At 43.7% G+C, this 27,363-nt stretch overlaps 1 protein-coding gene across 1 annotated transcript in view; it reads right to left on the bottom strand.

Moving 5' to 3' along the window:
* LOC126354254 (alkaline phosphatase-like) overlaps positions 1 to 27,363 on the bottom strand; it is a 184,985-nt gene that overhangs the window by 32,753 nt on the left and 124,869 nt on the right. The window contains exons 3-5 of the mRNA XM_050003771.1: positions 23,517 to 23,737; positions 8,633 to 8,806; positions 4,748 to 4,939 (exon numbers count right to left, since the gene is read on the bottom strand). Of these exons, the coding sequence (XP_049859728.1) occupies positions 4,748 to 4,939; positions 8,633 to 8,806; positions 23,517 to 23,737 (587 nt within the window). The remainder of the gene's footprint in view (positions 1 to 4,747; positions 4,940 to 8,632; positions 8,807 to 23,516; positions 23,738 to 27,363) is intronic.

Below are 27,363 nucleotides of genomic sequence, written 5' to 3'. Positions count from 1 at the left end.
TTGAATTCTCCTCAGCAGTTTGGGATCCTTACCAGATAGGGTAGATAGAAGAGAGAGAGAAGATCCAACGGACAGCAGTGCGCTTCGTTACAGGGTCATTTAGTAATCGCGATAGCGTTACGGAGATGATACAGTCCTGGAAATGGAAAAAAGAACACATTGACACCGGTGTGTCAGACCCACCATACTTGCTCCGGACACTGCGAGAGGACTGTACAAGCAATGATCACACGCACGGCACAGCGGACACACCAGGAACCGCGGTGTTGGCCGTCGAATGGCGCTAGCTGCGCAGCATTTGTGCACCGCCGCCGTCAGTGTCAGCCAGTTTGCCGTGGCATACGGAGCTCCATCGCAGTCTTTAACACTGGTAGCATGCCGCGACAGCGTGGACGTGAACCGTATGTGCAGTTGACGGACTTTGAGCGAGGGCGTATAGTGGGCATGCGGGAAGCCGGGTGGACGTACCGCCGAATTGCTCAACACGTGGGGCGTGAAGTCTCCACAGTACATCGATGTTGTCGCCAGTGGTCGGCGGGAGGTGCACGTGCCCGTCGACCTGGGACCGGACTGCAGCGACGCAAGGATGCACGCCAAGACCGTAGGATCCTACGCAGTGCCGTGGGGGACCGCACCGCCACTTCCCAGCAAATTAGGGACACTGTTTCTCCTGGGGTATCGGCGAGGACCATTCGCAACCGTCTCCATGAAGCTGGGCTACGGTCCCGCACACCGTTAGGCCGTCTTCCGCTCACACCCCAACATCGTGCAGCCCGCCTCCAGTGGTGTCGCGACAGGCATGAATGGAGGGACGAATGGAGACGTGTGGTCTTCAGCGATGAGAGTCGCTTCTGCCTTGGTGCCAATGATGGTCGTATGCGTGTTTGGCGCCGTGAAGGTGAGCACCACAATCAGGACTGCATACAACCGAGGCACACAGGGTCAACACCCGGCATCATGGTGTGGGGAGCGATCTCCTACACTGGCCGTACACCTCTGGTGATCGTCGAGGGGAGACTGAATAGTGCACGGTACATCCAAACCGTCATCGAACGCATCGTTCTACCATTCCTAGACCGGCAAGGGAACTTGCTGTTCCAACAGGACAATGCATGTCCGCATTTATCCCGTGCCACCCAACGTGCTCTAGAAGGTGTAAGTCCACTACCCTGGCCAGCAAGATCTCCGGATATGTCCCCCATTGAGCATGTTTGGGACTGGATGAAGCGTCGTCTCACGCGGTCTGCACGTCCAGCACGAACGCTGGTCCAACTGAGGCGCCAGGTGGAAATGGCATGGCAAGCCGTTCCACAGGACTACATCCAGCATCTCTACGATCGTCTCCATGGGAGAATAGCAGCCTGCATTGCTGCGAAAGGTGGATATACACGGTACTACTGCCGACATTGTGCATGCTCTGTTGCCTGTGTCTATGTGCCTGTGGTTCTGTCAGTGTGATCATGTGATGTATCTGACCCCAGGAATGTGTCAATAAAGTTTCCCCTTCCTGGGACAATGAATTCACGGTGTTCTTATTTCTATTTCCAGGAGTGTATATTCCATGAAACACTACCTATAAATACGACTGAAGGATTTGACGAAAATAACCAATCTTCTTCATAACATTGAAAATAATAACGTAAAAACAAACAAAAACGGTTAATGAAGTTAAAAAATCTAGTCACAAGTAACCCTCATTTGCACTTACTAACTTAGATAGTAGACACGAATATGACTCTGTTAGTAAAGAAAATAGTATTCGTCAGAGACGTGACGGCAGTTTTGGATATGGCAAACTGAACAAGGGGGGGAAACGACTTCTCAGAACGTGACTCGAGCTTCAGACTGCACCCGCATCCCCATCAGTCTGACTCAGTCCGTCGTCTATGAACAAAGGTTTGAGTCACAGTATGTTTTGAACCTCACATGTCTATGGAAGTATTGCTGTACGATTGTAATATAACTTTAAAAAAAATTTCCTAGCATTATAGAAGTTTTCATTACTTCACTTCCAGAAAAGAAAGAAATGAAATTTACTACCAATATAACACTGTCAACGTTTGCAAGCATTTAATCTCTATTTGGCCGTAAAAGGCAGATGAATTTGTATTTTTGTCTCTAAGTCGTTTTAACGTTCTATTGTATGATTGAGAGTATTGTTACAACAGGTACTCTACAACGCTGATCATCAGTGCACAACCATTGCATATGTCAACAGAACAACATATTTTTATTTATCTTGCGAGAAAAATTGAAATTAATTTAGTCATCAGAATTCTGTCAGAGTTAAAATTATGGATGTCCTCGAGCGTTGCTAAAGTTCATGCGCTACTATATGTATGTGCAAAGAATGGATTCTATGTTATTTTCGACGAAAAAAGAATGATGTAACGTACTTTATGTCAAAACTGTTATGAGAAATCAACTTAAGAACATAAAGCGTAATATGAAGTATGACTGCGAAAATAAGAACGTGTATCTCAATAAAATTTGAAAATTCTGTTTCATATGTCATTATAAATTTAGGTTACTGTAAGATCTGTAGCGTTAATTTTGAAGCTTCTTTTTGTACTAGACTTTAACGTTCGTTTGTTGAAAATCTTGTATCTTCGGAACTTCTTCGCCGATTGCATTCAGATAAACATGTTTTTATGTATCTATTGTTTAATATACAGAGCTTCCATCATTAAAGCTCCAGTCTCAAAACGCTGTAGAAAGAGAACCACTGCTTAGAAATAGGCGAATTTGAGCAGTATCTTATTGACGCAGGGAGAAAAACGTCATGGAACAACAACAAGAAATTTAACGAAAGTTTGACCATTACATGGCTCTGCAAGCGTCAGAATACACACACCATCACCTCCGTCTGCGTCCGAGACGCATAGCATGACTGCTTCCATAAAGGATAACGAGCAGCTTATAACGCTCTTTTTTCAAGGTCGGTAATTCTGCGCCAGTAGCCCTGAGGAGTTCCCGGTACTAAAGGGTACGAGGAAAAGCACTTACCCGATACCTCCTAAGACTCTGGAGAAAATGATCGATAATGATTCGAACTGAAATGTGTCAGAGGTCGGAAAGCAGTTGATCCGACGTCTGTCGAAGACGTGGCTGCAGCATTGCGGGAGGGTCGAGTGCTGGTGTGCAAACTGCCCGAACGTTGGACATGTCTGCGAGCACCGTGCGTAAGATCCTATGGAACATCCTGCATTGCCATCCGTACAAAATCGCCCATGTTTAGGGGTTGCTTCCTGTTGATCTGCCAGCTGCGAGTCCTGTTACCTAAACGTCACTGGTAAACGACGAGGGTGTTTTGCTCTCCAACGTCGTTCCATTCTGCCAACAGCGTGGATGCTTGTGCGTGTACGATCATTTGTGAGCAAGATGGCGCTCTTTCACACATTGCACAATCAGTGCACCGGCTGTATCGCAGGCATTTCAGAAATGCGGGAATTAACGGTCTTCATTCTGAATGATGTCCTGTCCAGTACTCCAGTCACTAACATAGCTGAAGCTATGCACTGCGCAACGCGTTCCGAATGTGACTCCCGAGACAATCCGATCTGCTGAGGAACATGCTGTTTCTCGATTTCAACTAACGGCAGAAAACGGCGGACAGCGTACCGAAGATGTCTTGTGCCAGTCTAACAAGCGTTACAAATCGATGTCACTTTCCTTTTTGGGCCGTTTTTGGCCTCAGGACAGTTAAAAACCAGTATTTTCCATCCGATGTGGTACGATGTTGCCGTGGTTGTTGGGCTTACATAATTAAGAGTACTACAGTTATTTACTGAATAACTTTCGCAATTAGGCAAACTGGACAGTACGGGTGGTGTGATGTGAAGCTCAAACCATAACCGTCGTATTGCGATTCATCTGTCATTTGTAGCCGACCGCAATGACATTAAGACACTTAGAGCCAATCTATTGGTAAAATTTTGTTCAATTTACTTTCGCTACATGAAGTTTCTCCCTGCGTCAATAATTTGCTGTTCAAATTTCACTACAGATTGTCTATCTACAGTACTTTGAATTTGGCACTCTAACTATGGACGTCTTGTATGCAATATAAAAATAAATATTTAATGAATGAAGGGGAGTATCGTTAATAAATATCTCAAAAAGATTGGAATACTACTGGAGAATATGCAGTAACAATAAACGAGGATCACAGTAAGAGAAAGGGAAGGAGTCGGGAAGCGAAGATGAATGGAGGAGGGGGAGGAAACGGACGTAGAAAGCGGAAAGAGAAGTTACAGAGAAGGGGCAGAATAAGATGGATAAAGAAAGTGGGAGCAGGAAATGGAAAGAGAGAGGGTGGGAGGGTATAGGAGGAGATGGTGAAAGAAGGACCAGAAAGAAGTGAAGTGTGAGGGGGCAGGAGGTGTTGGGCATAGAGAGAAGAAAGGAGCAGGAGATGGACAAAGAATGGGGAAGGAAGTGACAAGGGATTGAGGGAGATCAGAACGAATATCCAATTACCATGCGTATTTGAAGGAAGTGCTTTCTCTTTTCTTTCTTTTTCATTTATCCAGACTGAGGTACAGCAAACGTGGCCGGAAAGACCCAGTCTGAAATAATTATCACGATGCTAGAAATAACCAGTTTTAGACTGAAGCATTGAAAAACATCGCGGAATCAAAGAGAGGTTCTACTAGGAAAGTGCTGCACTTACCTAAAAGATAAGGAAACGTTATTCTAAAGGACAAGACTGGCGGCATTCTGCAGATGGCAGCATGTGTGGCCGTACCTTTAGGTTACGCCCGGGCTCGGCGGTGATGAGCTGCAAGGCGATGTCTGGGCAGACGGCAGGGTCCGCTCCGGCCGCCGAGACGTCGGCGTCGTTCTCCCACTCGCGGTCGGCGATGTGCGCGTAGCCGCCGCCGGGCGACGCGTGCGTTACGCGCGACGTCGTCACGATGCCCGTCGCCTTGCCAGCCCCCTGCGGGCCAATCCAGCAGCAGCGCGTCAGAGGCGCACAGTGGTTTCTGGGCGGCATGTGTACATATCACACTGCCTGACTTAGACACAAACTCCTAGTGTATACGATAGGATGTCACTGTAGCTCATGGTACATATAGACACAAAATCGCTGAGTATATAGAGGATCAGTTACAATGTGCTACAACAGTTAGAATGGCCACCACTGTGTGAAGGTGGTGGTGTTGTTTTGTGTGGTTTCAAGGCCTGGTGAACCCGTGGTCAAGGAGTTGCGTATTTGACTATTAATCAGAACGTACTAGGTCCCTGATTCGAACCTTACCACTGCTTAATATTATGAATGAAAGCCATCAACGATGGCGGCATAGGACTTCCGGCATACGAAATCACCGTCAGCCTTCCAAAGACCTTGTCAAAGAGGGAGAAGGAGCGGACAGAAGTTCAGGTCATGTCTGGCCTTCGGCATGGGAAACTACCAGTAAAGGCGTAAGAAGGCAATGGAAACCACTGCATTAAGAACTCACAGTGTCTATCCACAGGATGTGTGGCTAGTGACTGAGAAGGTGTCATGACGATCTCTCCATGGGCAATACGTTTGACCCTAGTCCCCCATTCGGGTCTCCGAGAAGGGATTATCAAGGAGCTGGTGACGATCAGAAAAAAGCCTGAATAAACAACGAAAGTCTAACGTTGTACGAATTGTGGCGTTGAATGTCAGAATGCTGAACGTGTTGGGGAAGCTATAAAATCTGAAGAGAAATATAGTGGGTTCAGTTAAGTGATACGGAAAGAAGACAAGGATTTCCAGTACGAGTAATTCAACAACAGCAGAAGACTGTGTAAGAGGAGTAAGAGGAAGGCAGGACAGAGGGTGAGTTACTGTGAACAGTTCAGTAATATCGTTGATCTCATCAGAATCGACAGTAAATCAACATCGGGAGCATAGTTCAGGTATTCATGCCGACGGCGCAAGCTGAAGATGAAGTGATAAAGTATGTGCATGAGGGTACTGAACGGGTAGTTCATCCCGTCAAAGTGGCATGAAAATCTAAAAGCCATGGGAGACTGGTATGGGGTTGCAGGAGTGGGAATAGAAGAAAGTTTACAAGAAAATTTGGTCTTCGTAGTAGGAATGAGAGAGACTGAATTCTACAATAAACTTCAGCTATTAGTAGTGAGTACTTTGTTCTCAAGAGGAAGAACTATACTTGGAGAAGGCCAGGAGACACGGAGATATTTCAGTTAAATATTTAATAATGACAATGGGTGGAATGAAGTTTAAGGGGCTAGTCAGGAAGACTCAAAGTGCAAAGAAGTATACACTTAAGTTCTAAGGAAAGAAAAGTCACACTTTAAGTTCTGTGAGGGTATTGATATTGGAATCATTAATTGTTTAGTAGGCAATTCAAAATAAAGAGGGACTGCAGTTTATGGCGGGTCATGGCCCATCGAACATAGGCCGGTGTGAGGTGGAGGTTACACCATGAAGTTAAGTAACGTTTTAGATTTATAAATGTATAGCTATGGTGTTTTTTTAATCATTGACAAACGTCTTCTTAGGGTTTTATCGTTCTGAAGAAGGTGTGCATCTTGCACACCAGGTGGATTAATTTTGTTAAATTTGGCTCTCCTAGGGATATCGTCCGCAGTCCACTGTCCTGGTTTACTGGCTAGTGTTGCTGCCTGTGGACCACGGGAACCTGTGTTCTATTCCCGGCCGGGTTGGGGATTTTCTCTGCCGGGGACGGGGTGTTTATGTTGGCGTCATTTCGTCATCATTAGCATTATCATCAACATCCTCATCCTTCGTGACAGTCATTAGATTGGACTGTAAAAAAATTTGGACTGTGTAAAAATTGGGACTATGTACGGGCGCTGATGACCGCGCATTTAAGCGACCTACAAGTCAATCATCATCATCATCATCATCATCATCATCATCATCATCATCATCATCATCATCCTCTTAGAGATTTCAGTAGTTCTGAGGCAATTTTGTCTACTCCAGGGACCTTGTTTCGACTTAAATTAAGTTCGTCTCTCAGTATCTCGTAACTCCTCTTCTCTTTACATTGTATAATTTCCATTGCCATCAGGTTAATTTTCATTAAATAGCCCCTCCGTATATTCCTCCGTCCCTTCAGCTTTCCCTACAGTCTTCACCAAAGCAGCTAGTCGATTTTAGGAAAGGAGAATGACCGGTGAGCGTAATTCCTGCCAAATGAGCCATGATTTACAGTTTGGTACACATATTTCCCTCCGTACCTGCCGGTGAGCATTTCTCGGAGGTGACAGCTAGCGAAGCAAACAGAGCAGACACTTGTCTTCCCAACCTACCTACCGGCTGCTTCCAAAGCATCTTTCGTCTGGTGCCCCAACACCGTGACAGGGCAGGGCAGCAGCCTGGCGTCCACCGACTGTGGCGAATACGTCTTCCAGCAGTCGGAGGACAGTGGCGAATTACTTCTGTATCCGTCCACAATTTGTGCAGTCCTCATCTATCTTTAATCAGTGCTCATCTACAACCCAAGGACTGCAACATCTACATAATCAGTCTATGTACGGAGTATAGCTGCTATACTAACGTTGGCTTTTAATACACTACGAAGGAAGTTCACTGAATGTATATACAATAAAGTTGACGTAAAAAATCTAGAATATGTTAGTAGACAGTGTTCAACGCACTAAAAAGCGCAGATACGTTTGACTTACAAGTTGTGTAGGTTAATACCGTTTTTGCGACCTTAGTAAGTTTTAAGACCAAGTGATTTTTTCTTTAAAATAAATCCCCTTCAGTACCCACTATAACAGTAGATTTTTCTTATAATTTTGTTTTCTAGGATCATGACCAGGGCTGATAACATTTAATAATATTAACAGTATTAAACTTATGATTACACACAATTTTCTTGTTTCTTACACTATTATTGAACTATCACCCATAGCAGTTTCACTGACACAAAACGTATTTCCGTTTTTCTGTTTTGTAGGCCCACTGCCACCTCGCTATTTCGTGTACTTTGTTCTTTTATATTGGTAATGGGAGCGTCTGCCACTGCTCTCTCTCTCTCTCTCTCTCTCTCTCTCTCTCTCTCTCTCTCTCTCTCTCTCTCTCTCCACCGGCAATCAAAACAGACTTCACGTAATGGAATTGGACGTACAACACTTAAAAATGAAAATGTAATTTGTACCATTGAAAGTTCTTGCGTATGAGAAGAAGAACATTAGGAATGACATAAACAAAAGAAACTCTAAGTAGAGACAATAATGTAATACTGTTTGTAGCACGAAGTTACAACGTGGCAGCTGTTCATGAACTTAGCGAACGAAAATTTTATGATAAACCATGTCATAGTGACCACCGAAGATGCTTTAAATTAAAGCAAAGCACGTTTAATGTTAGTAAGACTTTTATTACAGTCGCAAAAGACGGTATGAACTATGGAACTGCGACCCTGAAAAAAAAGGCCGTAAAACAAAGAAGACAGTACGCATACGACTGGCTTCTTCACAGAAGTACGAGAGAGAAAAACTGAACCCTGTGTATTAACAAAAACTGGTGCTACTGGTGAAGCGTTGTGACCCCGCGGCAGCTAGTAACATTTCGCCTTAGATTAAAGACGACACACGCCGTCCAGAGAAGACGCTGTTTGCTTTAAGGTGCTGCAGCGCTGATGGCAGAGCCGGGGCTGACCTGCGCCCACTTGAGGATGGAGTCGACGTGATTGGCGGTATTGTTCTGGGCGCGGCAGTCGCCCCTGCGCACGGCCGCCGTCACGCCCATGGTGCCGGTGTTCGCCTTGACGCCGCACAGGTACGCCGTCGAGGAGCAAGCCGAGTCGGCCACCTGCGCGTCCACGCAGTACGTCTGAAACAAACACGTTCTCCTCAGATGAGAGGTGGTAAGCGGAAATCTGAATCACGCGTGCAGATGGTCAGCTGATTACCAGTGCACTGAAATACTCTTAGTAGGTGCCTCTCCACACATCCTTTTTCAATCATCGCTGGAAATGGACACGAGTAGTGAGATCTTCGCAATCTGAGATCGATAATAAGGCATTTTATTGGATCACTGGTTTCGACAGAGCTATGTTCTGTGATGCTCGGATCTCCAAGTTGATGAACACAAACTGATAGAAAAAAATACTTTACAATCATGATATAATATCTCCATAAATCCTCCTATAATACAACTTACGGAATTATAATACCCCTTACGCTTTGAAAAGTACAACATATTATCAATCAGTGTTGCAAGTTGTTGCAGATCACTATAACATCGCTGTACAATATGTCGTAATATTTTAAAGGATAGGTTATGTCATAATTCCAAAAGATGGCTATAGGGCAATTTATCGAGTTACGATATCATGATTGTAAACTATTTCTCCTAGCAATTTCTATTTGCCCTCTTACAGATCGGATGAGATGGCGTAGATCCGCCGAAACAGGTCATCCAATGAAATGTCTTATTATCTTGTATTGAGAAGTTTTCTTCCGTTACCATACGTTGCAAATAGTTCCCATACTCCCAATGTCCATCCCCGCGTTTCCGATCGTCGAGTTTCTGTGGCCTACCAGAAACAGTAGCGTGTCTGTACGAAGTTTTGCTGTGGACTTGGTGAAAGCGCTACAGCAACCACCAAAATTTAAAGCAAGAAAACTATGAAATAGGTCGTCCACAAGGATCGTCGTCGTCATCATCACGTAGAATTTAGTATTAGACGTCTTAGCCTCTCCCAGAACCAAATAATTTAAAGTCTATCATACAATTATCTTCGTGGTCGTCCTAACCACTGCTTACATTTTAAGTGAAAATGATCAGCAATACATCTGAAGACTTGCGGCATAAGAAGTCACTTTCATTCTGGCACCGGCTTTGTCAAAGACGGCGGAGGAGCGGACGATATTCATGGCCTCTTGTCTTTGCGGTGGGAAACTGTTCAAAACAGCGGATGAATCAGCAATCATCAACGGCATGAGGATGCAGAAGGCAATGACAACCTCTGCACTAAAGATACACAACATATATCCACGGAACATGTGGCCTGTGACTGAAAAAGTGTCATGACCACGAGAAAGAGACTGAAAAGCCTACGAAAAGATGACGTTCTACGGGGCGTGGAATGTCGGAAGTCTGAACGTGGTAGAGAAGCTAGAAAATCTGAAAATAGAAATGCTAAGGCTCAATCTAGATATAGTGCGTGCCACTCAATTGCGACGGAAAGAAAACAAGGATTTCTGGCCAGATGAGTTCAGGGTAATATCAACAGCAGCAGAAAATGGTGTAACGGGAGTAGGATTTCTTATAGATACAAAGGTAGAGCAGAGAGCGGATTACTGTGAACAGTTCAGTGACAAGCTTTTTATCATCGTAATCGACAGCAAGCCAGCACAGACACTAATATTTCACGTCTAAAGTCCGAGGTCGCAAGCAGGAGACGGAGAGGGGGAGGGACGGAGGACGGAGAGGGAGAGAGGGAGAGAGAGAGAGAGAGAGAGAGAGAGAGAGAGAGAGAGAGAGAGAGAGAGAGAGAGAGAAAATGAGGAGCGTAATTCAGTACCTGAAAGGGAGACGAAAATTTAGCAATCACGGGGAACTGCAACGCTGTTGTAGGGGTAGGTGTAGGAGTAAGAGTTAAGGACGAATATGGGCTTAATACTAGGAATGAGAAAGGGGAAAGAGTAATTGAGCTCTGGAATGAATTTTTGCTAGTAATGGCTAATACTTTGATCAAGAATCACAAGAGGAGGAGGTATACTTAGGAAAGGCCGGAGGATACAGGAGAATTTCGATCAGATTACAACAAGGTAAGACAAAGATTCAGTAATAAGATATCGGATTTTGAGGCGTACCCAGGGGTAGACAGACTCAGATCAAAAACTGGTAAAGATCTAGAATAGGTGGTCATACCATTCCTTTATATGCTGTTGGATCTTTTCTCTTTCCCCTGTAACATGGAGCTATGAAGTTTCTCCTTGTAATGATCTAATTCATACCCAGCCAAAGGTGTTAGAAGTCCCGTTTCTAGCGCTTCAGTTCCCCGGTATTTTTCCATACTGCTCATCCATAGAGCAGTAAAGATATAGTCGAAGTACTAAGGATTTTAAATGATTTCTATTTTCTGGTTTTGGCTCTGAGCGTTCTGTTAATCGAGCATAACAAGTGTAAACACCTTTTAGATTTCCGAATCATGATCTTAAGAGTAAGAGCTATCACAGACCAGGTACTTGAAAATACAGACTTGTTCAAGTAGGTTATTTTATTTTATGATTCTAGCTGTAATACCTCACAGACTTATGACCCGTATAAGCGTTTCAGAACTAAGTGAATAACGCCTAACGGTGACGATCCTTTCGGTCGGTCGTCAATTCACATCGCACAATTAAATGTTTACTAACTGACACAAACAGACGGACTGTCCAAGGTCTTGAATAACCGAGAAAATATGCTGCAGTGCATGTGACGTATTCTGTTCGAAAAATGTAAAGTCAAAACGAATGGTGTGAGTTTTGTGGCAAGATTGCGTCAAGAATAATATACCCAGAATCGGGTAGAGTCTAAAGGGAAATTTAAGAACTGCTTCAAGGCTAAACAACTGTGATGAATTTCAAAAGTGGCAGAACCGTTGGGATTGGTTAATTCAGTCTCTTGGAGACTACACTGAAGATGATGGTGCAGAATGGTATCTACGTAAGCTATAATTAAATTTTCGATGTTGTTGTTGTTGTTGTTGTTGTTGCGGTCTTCAGTCCTGAGACTGGTTTTATGCAGCTCTCCATGCCACTCTATTCTGTGCAAGCCTCTTCATCTCCCAGTACCTACTGCAACCTACATCCTTTTGAATCTGCATAGTGTATTCATCTCTTGGCCTCCCTCTACTATTTTTATCCACCACGCTGCCCTCCAATACTAAATTGGTGATTCCTTGATGCCTCAGAACATGTCCTACCAACCGAACCCTTCTCCTCGTCAAGTTGTGCCACAAACGTCTCTTCTCCCCAATCCTATTCAATACTTCCTCATTAGTTATGTGATCTACCCAACTAATCTTCAGCATTCTTCTGTAGCACCACATTTCGAAAGCTTCTATTCTCTTCTTGTCCTAACTATTTAACGCCCATGTTTCACTTCTATACATGGCTACACTCCATTCAGATACTTTTAGAAATGACTTCCTGACACTTAAATCTATACTCCATGTTAACAAATTTCTCTTCAGAAATGCTTTCCTTGCCATTGCGTCTACATTTTGTATCCTCTCTACTTCGACCATCATCAGTTATTTTGCTCCCCAAATAGCAAAACTCCTTTACTACTTTTAGTGTCTCATTTCCTAATCTAATTCCCTCAGCATCACCTGACTTAATTCGACTACATTCCATTATCCTCGCTTTGCGTTTGTTGATGTTCATCTTATATCCTCCTTTCAAAACGCTATCCATTCCATTCAACTGCTCTTCCAAGTCCTCTGCTGTCTCTGCAGAATTACAATGTTATCGGCGAACCTCAAAGTTTTTACTTCTTCTCCATGGATTTTAATACCTACTCCAAATTTTTCTTTTGTTTCCTTTAAGGCTTGCTCAATATACAGATTGAATAACATCGGGGAGAGGCTACAACCCTGTCTCACTCCCTTCCCAACCACTGATTCCTTTTCATGCCCCTCGACTCTTATAACTGCCATCTGGTTTCTGTACAAATTGTAAATAGCCTTTCGCTCCCTGTATTTTACCCCTGCCACCTTTAGAATTTGAAAGAGAGTATTCCAGTCAACATTGTCAAAAGCTTTCTCTATGTCTACAAACGCTAGAAACGTAGGCTTGCCTTTCCTTAATCTTTCTTCTACGATAAGCCTTAAGGTCAGTATTGCCTTACGTGTTGCAGTATTTCTAAGGACTCCAAACTGATCTTCCCCGAGGTCGGCTTCTATTAGTTTTTCCATTCGTCTGTAAAGAATTTGTGTTAGTATTTTGCAGCTGTGGCTTATTAAACTCATTGTTCGGTAATTTTCACATCTGTCAAGACCTGCTTTCTTTGGGATTGGAATTATTATATTCTTCTTGAAGTCTGAGGGTATTTCGCCTGTTTCATACATCTTGCTCACCAGATGGTAGAGTTTTGTCAGGACTGGCTCTCCCAAGGCCGTCAGTAGTTCTAATGGAATCTTGTCTAGTACCTGGGCCTTGTTTTGACTCAGGTCTTTCAGTGCTCCGTCAAACTCTTCACGCAGTATCGTATCTCCCATTTCATCTTCATCTACATCCTCTTCCATTTCTATAATATTGTTCTAAAATACATTGCCCTTGTATAGACCCTCTATATACTCCTTCCACCTTTCTGCTTTCCCTTCATTGCTTAGAACTGGGTTTCCACCTGAGCTATTTATGTTCATACAAGAAGTTCTCTTATCTACGAAGGTCTCTTTAATTTTCCTGTAGGCAATAACTATCTTACCCCTAGTGAGATAAGCCTCTGCATCCTTAGATTTGTCCTCTAGCCATCCCTGCTTAGGCATTTCGCACTTCCTGTCGATCTTATTTTTGAGACGTTTGTATTCCTTTTTGTCTGCTTCATTTACTGCATTTTTATATTTTCTCCTTTCATCAATTAAATTCAATATTTCTTCTGTGACCCAAAGATTTCTACTAGCCCTCGTCTTTTTACCTACTTGATCCTCTGCTGCCTTCACTACTTCATCCCTCAAAGCTACCCATTCTTCTTCTACTGTATTTCTTTCCCCCATTACTGTCAACTGTTACTTTATGCTCTCCCTGAAACTCTGTACGACCTCTGGTTCTTTCTGTTTAGGCAGGTCACATCTCCTTAAATACCCACCTTTTTGTAGTTTCTTCAGTTTCAATCTACTGGTCATAAACAATAGATTGTGGTCAGAGTCCACATCTGCCCCTGGAAATGTCTTACAATTTAAAACCTGGTTCCTAAATCTCTTCTTACAATTATATAATCTATCTGAAACCTTTTAGTATCTCCAGGATTCTTCCAAGTATACAACCTTCTTTCATGGTTCTTAAACCAATTTTCGATTCGTCATCATATTAAAACCCCCTTCCGTTAACATTTAGTTGCTAATCTGAAACGGGGTCACTAAAGGAGGAGAATAGAAACATCGTCGAACTTGGGTATCTGTGAAGCAAAGAGATGGCACAGGAGTAGTAACGAACGTGTAGTTACAATTTTTTCGGATTATTGTGCTAATGCTGCTTCATTTTAAAGCACCACGTCTTTTCGACACTTGTTGGAAGGAAAGAAAACACACCCAAACCTGGAAGAACGTAAACGTGCTATAATCGTACAAGAAACTCAAGTAAATAGTTTTCCGTAACTACAGAGGAAAACCTATTCGGAAACTACACATGAAGAGCTGTTTTCGGTCACTGTGTGGCTGTACTATAGACAGTTGCGCAAGCACAGTTTCTGAATACTAATTTCGAGCTGTAACCATCGACGACGAAAACGTGTGTACATGAGCTTCGTTATGTACTATGACGAATATGTGTTCACAAACATTCGTGAACTTGAAAACGATCTTCACGACGTGACCACTAATGCTTCATAACGTACTCAATTAAACCAAAAGTCTAATGAAAATGATATCTTAAGGCTGTGATGCCCACAGAAGGAAACGTTGGAAGCACCAGAAGGAATAACCAGTAATCACGCATACGACAGGAACGAAGCAGAGAATTCTAGTACACATGTGCTGTAAAATGCTTACCTGAAGAGGTATGAGGAGTTCAGTACAAAATATGTATTTCACAGCAGTGGAGTTGAACAAGTGCCCTCGTGGGTTTTAAGGTGTACATTTTAGAGCCCACGTTTACTTAACTTCCTTACTTCGAATGACCGTTCCTGTCATATCCCTGAATACTCAGTATTCCGCAGGGGACACACTGGATTTGTAGTGGCGAGTGACGCACCCCGATAATTAATGGCCAAGGGAGCTCTGGTAGAACTACAATAGGCCAAGCAACTCAGTATTGTATGATCCATTCACTTTCAAGAATCAGACGAGCCTTGGATGAAAACCATTTGCGAATGTGACAAATCAGAGTGGTTTACAAAGTACAGAAGGTGTTTCGCAAGAAAGTATTTTTTGTATACTTATGGACAACATAAGGAAATTTCGGCGAGCGTCAACAGCAGATGATATGAGAATCATAGCATGTGGGGATAATGTGATGTTTTAGGAAGAATATGAGCAGAAATTAGAAGAACAACTGAAAACCTGGCAGACAGATGAAAGAAGCTTGCATGCCAATTAACTGCAGAAAAAGTGAAATAATGAAAGTCACCGAGAGAAAATAAAATAAATAAGTATGTAACTTGCAATGGATAGTTATTAAAGAAGCAGATGCTTCTAAATATTCAGGATGTAAACCAAGAAAGGAAACATCAAAGATGGAATTTCGGAGAGAATAGGAAACTGGCCGAAATATTATTTTGTGTCGAAAATAATTAGAAATTGGAAAGTATCTGTAAAAACAAAGACTTTGACGTACAAATCATTGTCGGCCTGTTTTGACCTGTGTGTCAGAATGTTGGACTTGGACAAAGAACGATCTGCGCATAACACAAAACCGAGATGCGTTTTCTACATGGGATCCTCGGTAAGACGAGGGGGACAGGATAGGGCATGAAACAATACGAAATATCCTACAGACCAAACCCCTAAAAGGAACTATGGAAAGTAATAGACGTAAATGGTTGGAACATTAAAAGAATGGGACCAGAAAGACTTCCCAGAAAACTAACTCGAGGACCATGAACAAGACGGAGAGACCAACTGAAGGATGATGTGAACGGAAGAGGAGTGCAGTGGGAGGAGATGGTAAATGGTAGACCATGAGAGAAAAGACAAGCTTTTAAGATACTCTGAACGATCTTGTTGAAGATTCAAAATTTCTGCTCAATATCTGGATAGTTCGCCACCCTGTTATTGTCCTCTTCTACGGACAATGCCGTGTACGCACCACAGTGAGTCTGGTTAGAGTTCAGGCAGTCACTTTGTAGATCAGCAAGCTCACGTACTGGATGACAATGACCACATCAATCTTCATTTTGAACCCAACTTAGAGTTGTTACACTGAAATTTATTTAGATACCGGCTTCGGATAGATTTCTTCAAAACTTGAGTACATGACAGAACAGGTCCGTGAAGAGCCCAGACAGGACGTGGGGATGCGTAGAAGGTAGTAGCTAAACTGGAAACTCACACCCTGTCAAAGGATGAGACTGCCGAGTCTTCACGTCAGGATAACGGTTGCTTCCATGGTTCTAATAATTGTTTAAATCTTCAGTATATGATTTGCACATAAACGAAAATTTTACGTTAAAATACTACGGACTTTCAATAAATTATGCTACCCCTATTCAAGTTTCCAGTACACTATATTATTCCCCACACTTGTGGCAACAAAACCCTATATTTCAAGACAATTTTCGGGCATTGCGACGACCTTAAGCAACCTTAATGGGAGGACCTGTGTAGCAGCACGGTACAACTCTACGGATCGACGTCGGAGCCAACGTCTTGCTGCCTCAATGATCTCTCCATGATCACGTACTGCCTCACGCGCAATGCTTCCTTCATTGTGCCAAATAAGTGATACAAAGGTGCCAGATCCGTGCTGTAAAGTGACTGATGAAAATCGGTTCAATAAAGTTTTATTTGCTCCTCTCGGGTGCGCAGACTTAAGGCTGTTGTGGAGCAGGAGAAATTCGTTTTCATCTTTCGTCTGTCGATCACTTCGTGTGAAACTGTCTGCACGTTCCAACATTGCAAGAGTCATATCTGTGTCCTGCCGGCCGGAAAGATTTGCGCGACCTTGTTGCGATGATAACAGAAGCTTCTCGCAACGGCTCACCGAGCGTTTCTTCATTGCCTGATCTCCGCAGACGTTTCACAAGCGCTTATGAATATCTGCAGTGCTCTGATTTTCCGCCAAAAGAAACTCAATGACAGCTGTCTGCTTCTAACACACCTCCGTTACAGACGCTACTTTGAAGGACACGCTTAGTTCCGCCATCTATCAGAACTTTATGAAACTGTAAAGACTGTGACAGCAATATACCACGATTTCTAGAACAAAGATCGCATTATTTCAAGCGTAATTTGCGGAAAGGAGCAACTCTTGGATTACTTGAGAACGCCCCTCACAGTATCATCAATGCAGATGTATTTTCTATTCTTATATCATTAGCCGGATTTCTCACGTAGCGGGCGTCCCAGAGGGGTATCTCCCCTTTATCTTTGATGACAGAGACTTCATGAGCACTGGACCACGGTATAAGGTGTATTGCTGTGCCTAAAGTTTCGTCTCTTAGCGCTAGAGACATCGTCCAAGAGTATAGAGACCAGAGGCTAAGGAGTCGTAGTAAATTTTCAAAGAAACATTTTCAGCTAGCAGGAAGTGCGGAACTGTTAACTGGTATTCGTATAGCGATGAATTTGAATGTCATCCGACCGCTAACAAAGTTCGCAAATCAAAATACATAGAGCTAAATTTTGTGCATTACAATCTACATGATGTTTGGTACACTTCAGAATACACCAAAGTTTTACTGTGAGCCGGTTATCAATAAGATATTCGAAAGTTTCGGTCAGTTAAACAGGTGTATGTGAAAATTAACTTCCTACGTCTACAAAATCTCTAAGGATATGCCTAGGATGAGCGTAGACATAGAAACATGTCTATAAGTTGGCCTAATGAAGAACAGAGACCGGCACAGAAAGACGGAATTGTGTAATCAGTTTATAACACTGCCAGAGCTGAACATGAATGAGACTTCTTTTATCAGTTGTTTACGTTCCGTCAGCTAAGCGGGGGGGGGGGGGGGGGGGCGCTGGCTGCGAACGGCCAAATTGTGCTCGTCACCAATAGTATTTATGACGACATGATCTCACTTTATTACTAGTATGACACGAAGGATCTGACATAACAATGGGTAGAGATTGAGACGCGTGAGCTATTGAGGACGATATTATACGAAAAAATATTTGGACTGTCTGTATGCCAAGGAGTTAATAGATGGACTGTGGTTAATAGGTGATTGGCATGCAAGTTCTTCAAGGCAAAGTTGGTATGGGACTGGTAGGGTAGTTTATGCTGGGAGGGTTGCTTAAATTCCAGGGATGAGTTCATGGCCTGCGAGGGAAATGTGACTGAAATTACGTTGAGAAAGGACATTTGAAAATGGAGATGGCGTGTGTTGGTGTGATTCGGCAGTGGGCCTGGAATATTCTAGGATTGAGAAGACTGTAGGGCAATGTTTCCAATCTTTTTTAGTTCATGGCTCCCTGTAGGCTACCTTATTAACTGAAGAAATTAATAAAAATATAACACTACGAATAAAATACTACTCACATCAATGCGACACATTAGTGTACTTGTTACAAAACATGTTTAGTCTTGACATCTAATGAGATACGGGTATGCTTATTTCCTTCACACAAAGAGTCTTGATCTGCACTTGGTTTTAAAGAGAGCCACTCACGAAAATTCACTGTCACAAAGAGAGGATGTCGCAAAACGTATTAATACCTTCAGTGCTTTCTTGTTGAAGTTTGTAGCTCTTTTCATTCGGAATACAATAATGTTGGCTTCATTGATGAAATCCCCAGCTTTAGTGAAGAATTTGATGAAGGTTTGTAAACTGTTCCTTTTGTGCAATATTAAACTAACAGAGAATTGTTACTGAAGCATTTTGAACCCACTGATACCTTTCACAGCTTTCAGAGATTTATTGTGAAAATGAACTTTCAGTTGAGAAAAAAGTCTCAATTATAGACAAAATATCTGCAGTTACGTCTATCTCATTGTCTTTTGTAAAATTACGTGAATCTGGAGATTAGTTGTTTTCCTCCATCGTTGATTTTTCTATTCCAAAGAAGGAGTTAGTTTCTGTAGACCGAAACTTTGTCAACACTCTGAATGAAATGACTCCCACATTTCCTTGAAGAGACTTATTCAGTGAGTTTAACTTGTCGAATATATCACGTAAGTCTGTACCTTTTGAAATTAAGTGTATCTAAAAAGAACTTAGCGATGATACGATTTTCTTCTTCCAGGTAAGAACAAACGTCTAGCGAAACTTAAAAAATGCGCAATATCGCATTTTCCCCGGAAAGCCTACGAGTGGTGCCTTACTATAATAAAAACATCAAAAACAGTTTTGCATCACCCCGGTTCCCAGGACCCCTGAAGATGGACGTTGACTGTGAATATTGTATCACAGACACTGTTCCTTTGACTGCTCAGAGATGTCACTAAACTCGCCCAAAGACATAAACAACCTGGCACGAGCAGCGGGTCCGACAGCCGATGAGCAGCCACAGGACGACGTGTTACGACTCAGACTGTGCCAACAGGCTGCATGCGCAACTTCACTCCCCTCTTCCATGGCTAGGTCCATCTCGGCAACCACGACACCATGCAGGGCGGTACAGATGGGCCCAACAACGTGCAGAATGTACCGCTCAGGATTGGCGTCACGTGCTCTTCACCGGTGAGTGTAGCATATGCCTTCAACCAGACAATCGTCGGAGACGTGTTTGATGGCAACCCGGTCAGGCTGAAGGCCTGATACATACTTTCCAGCGAGTGCACCGAGGTGAAGGTTCCCTGCTGTTTAGATGTGGCACTATGTGGGGCTGACGTACGCCCCTGGTGGTCACAGAAGGGGCCGTAACTGCTGTACGATACGTGAACGCCATTCTTCGACCAATAGTGCAACGATATCGACAGCATATGGGCGAGGCATTCGTCTTAATGGACAGTTCGCACTCCCATCGTGCACATCTTGTGGATGACTTCCTTCAGGATAACGACATCGCTCTACTAGAGCGGCCATCATGTTCGACACACATAAACCCTATCGAACTGCGTGGGATGAATATAGGCATGCATCAATGCAAGAGGGCATGTTACTGGGTGTTAGTGGTACCGGTGTGTACAGCAATGTTGACCACCACCTCTGAAGGTCGCGTTGTGTGGTGGTACAATATACAATAAGCAGTTTTGATGAGCAATAAAAAGAGCTGAAATGATTTTTATGTTGATCTCTATTCCAGTTTTCTGTACAGATTCCCGAACTCCCGGAAACGAGGAGATGGAAAACTTTTTTTGATGTATGTATATACTCAGCCTCCATATCTTAACACTTTTGTCTAAAAACCTAGCTATCTGACGACGAGTTTTAATAAAGTTCACCACATTTATTAAAGTATTATTAAAGTTTGCGGTACTTTATACAAAACAACAGTCGAACGCTGGAAAGAAATTGCAATGGATCCACGTATTGTCGGGAGTTTCCGACAGGTAAGAGCGTCTAGATAACTAACACCCTGACGTGTACCACAGCCATCGGTATACACACGGTATACACACGCACACCATGAGCCCAGTGAATTTGACGTTCTGTCCTGATGTTGACCACTATTCCGAAGAAATATTTGCCTTTCTTACCTGCATTTGTTTGTCTGCGAATAAGATCTCCTACGTCACAGTTTTCAACAACACATCGCACACAGCGAACTACCATATTTTTCCAACTGTAAGACTGACTTTGCCTCCTAAATTCAAGTGCATCTTATAGTCGAAATTAATATAAGAATATCCTTTGTTTGATATAAAATTCCTGCCAGTCTTAAAAATAGTCATATATTCGATGCCGCGGGAAATCTTTATCAAAAATCGTCGGATACAACTGGCAGCAGCAATGCACCGATACAACGAACATGAGTTGCGGCGATTCGCAAGCTTGCTGACACTGTCTCCATCCCACTCCGCCATCACAGATCCAGAACATTATTTTCGTTAGTAGCTAGTTTCGTAATTGGAAAAAAAACACATTCATATGAAGCGGGGTGTAAATTGTAAGTGACAGCGTATACAGAAGAACATGGACACTGCAGCTGAGAGGCCTTTCGACCCTCCACCAACATAAAAATTCATTCCTTATTGGCGGGTCAGTAAGGCAGAATTTAAAAAAAATAAGGAAGACTAAATGGGCAAATATACGACTGAACGCAAAATGGCCAAAACTAGAAGATGACGTACTGAGATGGATTCAAGGACACCGTCAGAAAGGCGATGGAATTAATATAAAATGATTCACACACACGCTCGTAAGCCAACGCTACAGTGGAACGTAATAGGTTTTAAGGGTGATGTTGGTTGGTGCTACAGGTTTATGAAGTGCCAAGGACTTATGTGAACCCAGACCAAAATATCTCAGTAAATTCAAGAAGAGTATTAAGAGAAAATAATATCCTTCTGTCGCTTTATTATTTAGCATCGAAAGAAAACCAGTGCGGAACCAAACCAAATAACAAATATGGGCGAAACTCCTCTGGTATTTGCTGTGCCGAGTAACAGAACTTTTGCCATGAAAGGTGCTGAAATTGTAACTATTAAAGCAAGTGGACATGAAAAAATGTGCTACACTGTTGTCCTTTCATGTTGTGCTTACGGTATCAAACTTGATCCAATGAACATCTTACATCTCAAAACAATGCAAAAACCTTTTGAAATACCACGTACATGACGAGGGTTGGATGGAAATGTTTGATGTGAAATTAAGGCTCTGAGCACTATGGGACTCAACTGCTGTGGTTATCAGTCCCCTATAACTTTAAACTACTTAAACCTAACTAACCTAAGGATATCACACACATCCATGCCCGAGGCAGGATTCGAACCTGCGACCGTAGCAGTCGCGCGGTACCGGACTGAGCGCCTGAACCGCTAGACCAACGCGGCAGTCGGGGCATCGTGGAATATTCCCATTTCAGCCATTATAGTGTTATGAAATTCCGACTGTTGGTGGCGCTATACATTATCTTCTGAATGGCATTTGCAACGGAAGTGCGTTCGAAGCAGAGAGGTGTGGCAGAGTTTCTTTCGGCGAAAAATCAGAATTGCAGACATTCATAGGAGCTTGCAGAATATTTACGGAGACGTCGCAATGAACAAAAGCACGGTGAGTCGTTGAACAATGCGTCTGACAACTTAGCAACAAGGTCGCGCAGACCTCTTCCATCTCCAGCTTGCCGGTCGGCCGCACTATTCTGTGAGACCTGGAAAGTTGAAACGTGCGAACATTGCCATTCGAGGTGATCGATGGTCACAATCAAACACCTCCTTGCACAACTGGGCGCTTCTGTTGGTGGTATTGACGCACTGTTCCACCAGTTGGGGTACTCTAAGATGTGTGCCCGCTGAGTTCGTCGCCGCATAACAGAATATCATAATGAGCAATGAAGGACCGTCTGTGTGGAATTGATTGCGCGTTACGATGTTGATCTTGACAATTTGTTGTCTAAAACTCTTACTGATAACTTTGAACCGGAAACTAAACGGCAATTCATAGGGTGTCGCAATACCTCCTATCTACTCTGAAGTTCAAAGCCACATCCTGAAGCTGGTAACGTCATGGCGACGGTCGTTTAGGAATCTGAAGAGGCTATTCTGTTTGATATCCGTCCTCATGAATCACCGATCAACTCTGAAGTATAATGTGCTACCGTCATAAAACTAAAGAAACTACTTAAACGTGTTCGTCGCCGCGAAAATGTACACTAATTCCTCGATGACAACGCAACGCCCCATCAAGTTTGTGCACCAAGGAGGAGTTTACAAAAACTCATTGGACTGTTATTCCTCAGCCATTCGTACGGCTCGGATACAGCGCATTCCGACTTGGTACGGTGTAGAACGTAGTCCACGTGGAGCAGTACTTGGAAGATGGGGAGGCTCTTGATGCAGAAAGACGTTGGGTCTGACGTCGACTAGGATACAGGCCTTCCCAGTAAGGTAGCGCAAGGCCGTTGCCCTAAACGGAGATTGTGTTGAAAAACAGGGTTTTGTAGCCACGAGAGTGGGGAATATTATGATGCTTTGTAATCCTGAATAAAGATACCCTGCTTTCGGTAAAGAATTTACTGAACGCCCCTCGTAAGTACCAATCACAGTATTTTCTATACCTCTCTTTCCTACCCTCGTTACTTTCCTTTTTGGTCTAAGGACGTTCTCACTTGTTTCTTCCACTTGACAAATTTAAAAACTTGGTTACGGTTTTCGCCTTTACCAAGTTTATCTCAAAATAATATAAGTGGTTCGAAAGGATAAGAGTCACTGCTGGTGCCAAGTGTAAAGAGCGAATGTACAGCTTTGAGGTTATGACTGCAGGCTGGCCAACTTCTAAAGTGAAATTCCTCCGTGGCCACATAGGCTGACAAAAGAAATGGAATTTCCCACAGTTGTCTTCCTTTCTGCTAACTTCTGAACGAGTCCACAGTGACCCAGCTGTCATTCATGGTGCGCCAGAGCCCTGCAGCGTACGTGCTGAATACAACTATAGGACGTTTGGACTCAGGGCTACGTCAGGTGTTAGAAAGGGGAAGGTGTTATATGGGTGTTAGGAGGCCTAGGAGCTGCTACAGAGTATGAACGGAAGTCTATGTGGAGAGCAGATCTTTGCCCTAAACGCAGTTGTAAACTGACTAGCCGTGAAGTACAGCAGAGTAGATTTGAGAGTCGGAGGGCGAACGTACCTTGGAGAGGCCGGCGTAAGGGAAGCGCTCGAAGCTGAGCTGGGCGTCCTCGCCGGGCAGGCCGTAGCGCTGCCCCAGCAGGATCCTGGCGGCGGCCAGCGTCGGCACCGACATGCCGTCGCCCAGGAAGAGCACCGCGCTGCGCGCCACCTGCCGCAGCGGCTCGCGGTCCAGCGCCGTCTGCAGCTGCTCGTGGGCGCGAGCCCTCCAGAAGCCCGCCTCTGCCAAACAAGAGCCTCCGTCACCGGTCGCTGTCCCACAAAACTTTACTCGGCGGGTACAATGTTCGAACACTATGCACGAATACGGTCAGGTAAATTCTCCCAAATCAACCGGTATTTCGACGAGTAACCCACCATCACACTCAAACACCAATTTTTAAATTTTTGGCACGTTTCACTCTTTACCCAAGGTGCACCATAACTGAAGAAATGTTTCTTTTCAGTCAGTGAATCGAAAGAGTTCTGAGTTGACAATATGTACGAGATGATTATGTTCTGGCAATCGCTGAGTATTCATGAGTAACCTTCATCAAATCTTAATCAGAACGGAACTGGTAGACGGAACGGGTAGATAGATAGATAGATAGATAGATAGATAGATAGAGACACACACACACACACACACACACACACACACACACACACACACACACACACACACACACACGAGGGAGGACTCCAACCTCCGCCGGAATCAGCCGCACAGTCCATGACTGCAGCGCCTAGACCGCTAGGCTAATCCCACGCGGCGGAAGGGGGGAGGGGGGCGGCCAGCAGAGAGAGAGAGAGAGAGAGAGAGAGAGAGAGAGAGAGAGAGAGAGAGATATTACTACGAAATTACCGACTACGGCAATTTGTATCATCAGATGCGATAACAATTTGTAAGTCGGCAAGATTTTGTTCACGACACATTTAATATTCCTGTACATTTGTATGTGCCAACGGTGTTGCCGCAGTTGTAGTACCGTTTCCCTCAGATCACCGAAGTTATGTGCTGTCAGACTGGGCTAGTAGTTGGATGCCTGGTCATTCCGTCTATCGAGCGCTTTTGGCAAGCGGGGTGCACTCAGTCCTGGCGAGGCAAACTGAGGATCTACTTGATTGAGAAGTAGCGGCAGCGGTCTCGTAAGCTGTCATACGGCCGGGAGAGCGCTGTGCTGAGCACATGCTCCTCCGCATCCGTAGCCACTGACTCCTCTGTTCTGAGGATGACACGGCGGCCGGTCGGTAACGTAGGCCCTTCATGGCCTGTTCGGACTCAATGTTTTTATTTTGTTTATATGTGCGTGAGATCACATTTTGGATGCAAAATGGGATTAATCACTTCACTGGCTGTTATTACCTCAACTTACTAACAATGCGTTTCTAGGATTTCATTAGGACTGAGCACCGTCATAAAGTGCCCAGTGATCTCGCATTCCTCTTATGTCGCTGTCAGCTAAGTAAGAGCTGGGAAGCATCTTCTTGTGTTCTGTAGCGGCAGACTTCTACTGCCCTGAAGGAAAACCATGCCTGTCGGCTGTTGTTTATGACACTAGACGCCAGACGTTCCCCATAGTGCGGGCGGAAGGCGCTCTGTGGCGAGACGAAAAAAAGATTCAGAATAATTTGCCTGGTGAAAGAGCGTCGGTGATGGAAGAATGTGAAAGGACTGCGTTTTAATGTGAACCAATACGCGAGCTGGCCTCTGCTGAATATCCTCACGGACAGTGCCGGAGCACACCTCCAGCCGAAAAAAGCAGAGGCGCATAAAGGGGGGTGGGTGTGGAATGTAGACTTTCAGAAAATGTTCTGAATGGAGTATGAGCTTCAGGTGACTGGCTGGTAGAATCAAGACCCTTTTAACTGGAGGGAATGTTCTTGTGATAGCCACTGGGATTCGTAGCCTGGAGCACAAACGTAAACGTCGCTTGTCCGAATTGGCAGCGGCGTGTGGTGGAAGGAAATTACTTTCATGCAGGCAGCGATCGAGGGAACTGGCTTCCGGAGGTCGCTAGAAGGGATTTCGCTAGCAATAAACATACTAGAGGAGCTGGCGGTGAACTATTAAGTAGCGTTGCTGTCGACACTAGGCGAGCGTTAGTCACGTCACTGAGGCAGAGTGGTTATTATTTTTACACGAGTGACTATTCCTTAGCTTTCTGTGAAGTTAGGCCAGACTGAAATGTTTCATTACGGAAGAATACCTGAGTCGAATTTCTGTTCCTGGCCAGTGGGCAAACAGAAATCTGTTTTGTACTGAGGTGATTTCAGCCCTACGAGTTTTCGGACTGCAAATTGCGTCCAGTGAGAAGGCAGCAGACACGTCACGTACATCATCTGCACAGTGGCCAAAGCCCCAGCGAGCACAGCATGTGTGCTGTACAACTGCTGTCTGTGCTTCGTTAGGGGACATGTACACTCCATTTCGGCGGATAGGGGAACACTCACAATAACTTTGTCGAGGTCCCTTTGCTTGTGCATTGAGTTGGTTTTTTTCCTGGAAATGTGAACCGGCGTGTATTAGGTCTTCTTTCTCACCGCCTATCAGTATCAGCCATCTTTTTATCCTTCTAATAACGGTGGCACCCGGTCTAAAGCCGAAAGTACCGTCTACCAATCTCGAAATTGAACTTTAAGTATAATTCGATAATGTGGCTTTCATATTTGTCCATTTTTTGCATCCTACAAGGTTTTTTTTGAAAAAGCCGTTTATAGTATCCAGTTGTATTATATTCTAATACTATCACAATAAGATTTAATTGTTTGACGTGTTAAACTTAAGTGAAACTACGACCCGATACTTCGTTTCACGGAGATCCCTCGCTGTAAGATGTCAATGGTAAGGTCAGATTAATTATTTATAGATTTGAGAATTCGACTGCAGAAACAACATTAAGCAGCCACATATACACACCCCATATGTTGTACCCGCTGGGGTTAACGGTTTCACCAATACAGGGTGTAACGGGTATATTCACATATAGTTTTATAGGTGTTTGAGGACGGTGTACTGAACAATATTACATCAGAATTTACATCATCTGCTGATTAATAATTGTAACCGTTGCAATTCATATGATTCAAGGTTGGTTAGCACCAACACGTAGTTATGACAAGAGAAAACCACTGATGTTTTTTTTTTCCACCTGGGCAGCAAGTATAGTGTTGAATTGTGAACACATGGATGCAAAACGGTTAATCTATTCTGATAGGCGTAGTGAAGCTGGTGCAGCACGACTCTGCAGAAGACATTAAATCGTAAAGTTTGTGAAGTATTTGTGAGAAGACTGTTCAGCACAGAGAAAAAATAACCAACACTCTCAAACGGGAACACATTAAAGTACCACGTATTAAAATATCTGCACTTACACCCATTACGCTCAATATTTTCGCTATAATCTATGATTACTGAACTGTTCAAAGTAACTCACTTTCTAACGTACCTTCCTCTTATAACGAATCCTACACGCTTGATACAATTTTCTGCTACTCTTAGGTTTTGTAACGATCCTACCACGTTCGAATTTCATTCCTCGCTGTGATGTTAACCTTTCGTCACTCAGTTATTTTTCTCGTGGTTGTCCTCGTTGGACAGATCCCTGCCAGAAAACCAAATGGGGGACTAATCTTTTGCCAGTGTGCAGAATATTCTTATACTGCGCAATTACTGGTCACATGTTATGTAGATACACATTACTAACCTTTAATGCAGTGGTTTTCATTAGCTTATGCCTTTCCACGCCGTTGATCGTTGGCAATTCTTCCTCTTTACAGGGTCAGTATATATTTATGTTAATAATCGATTAACTTCAGACAATTATTGCCGGCCGGTGTGGACGTGCGGCTCTAGGCGGTTCAGTCTG

The sequence above is a fragment of the Schistocerca gregaria genome, chromosome 3 (genome assembly GCF_023897955.1).
Source record: "Schistocerca gregaria isolate iqSchGreg1 chromosome 3, iqSchGreg1.2, whole genome shotgun sequence".
Classification (NCBI taxonomy): domain Eukaryota; kingdom Metazoa; phylum Arthropoda; class Insecta; order Orthoptera; family Acrididae; genus Schistocerca; species Schistocerca gregaria.
The sequence above is the reverse complement of the archived record's forward strand: the minus strand, read 5'-3'. Positions and strand labels throughout refer to the sequence as shown.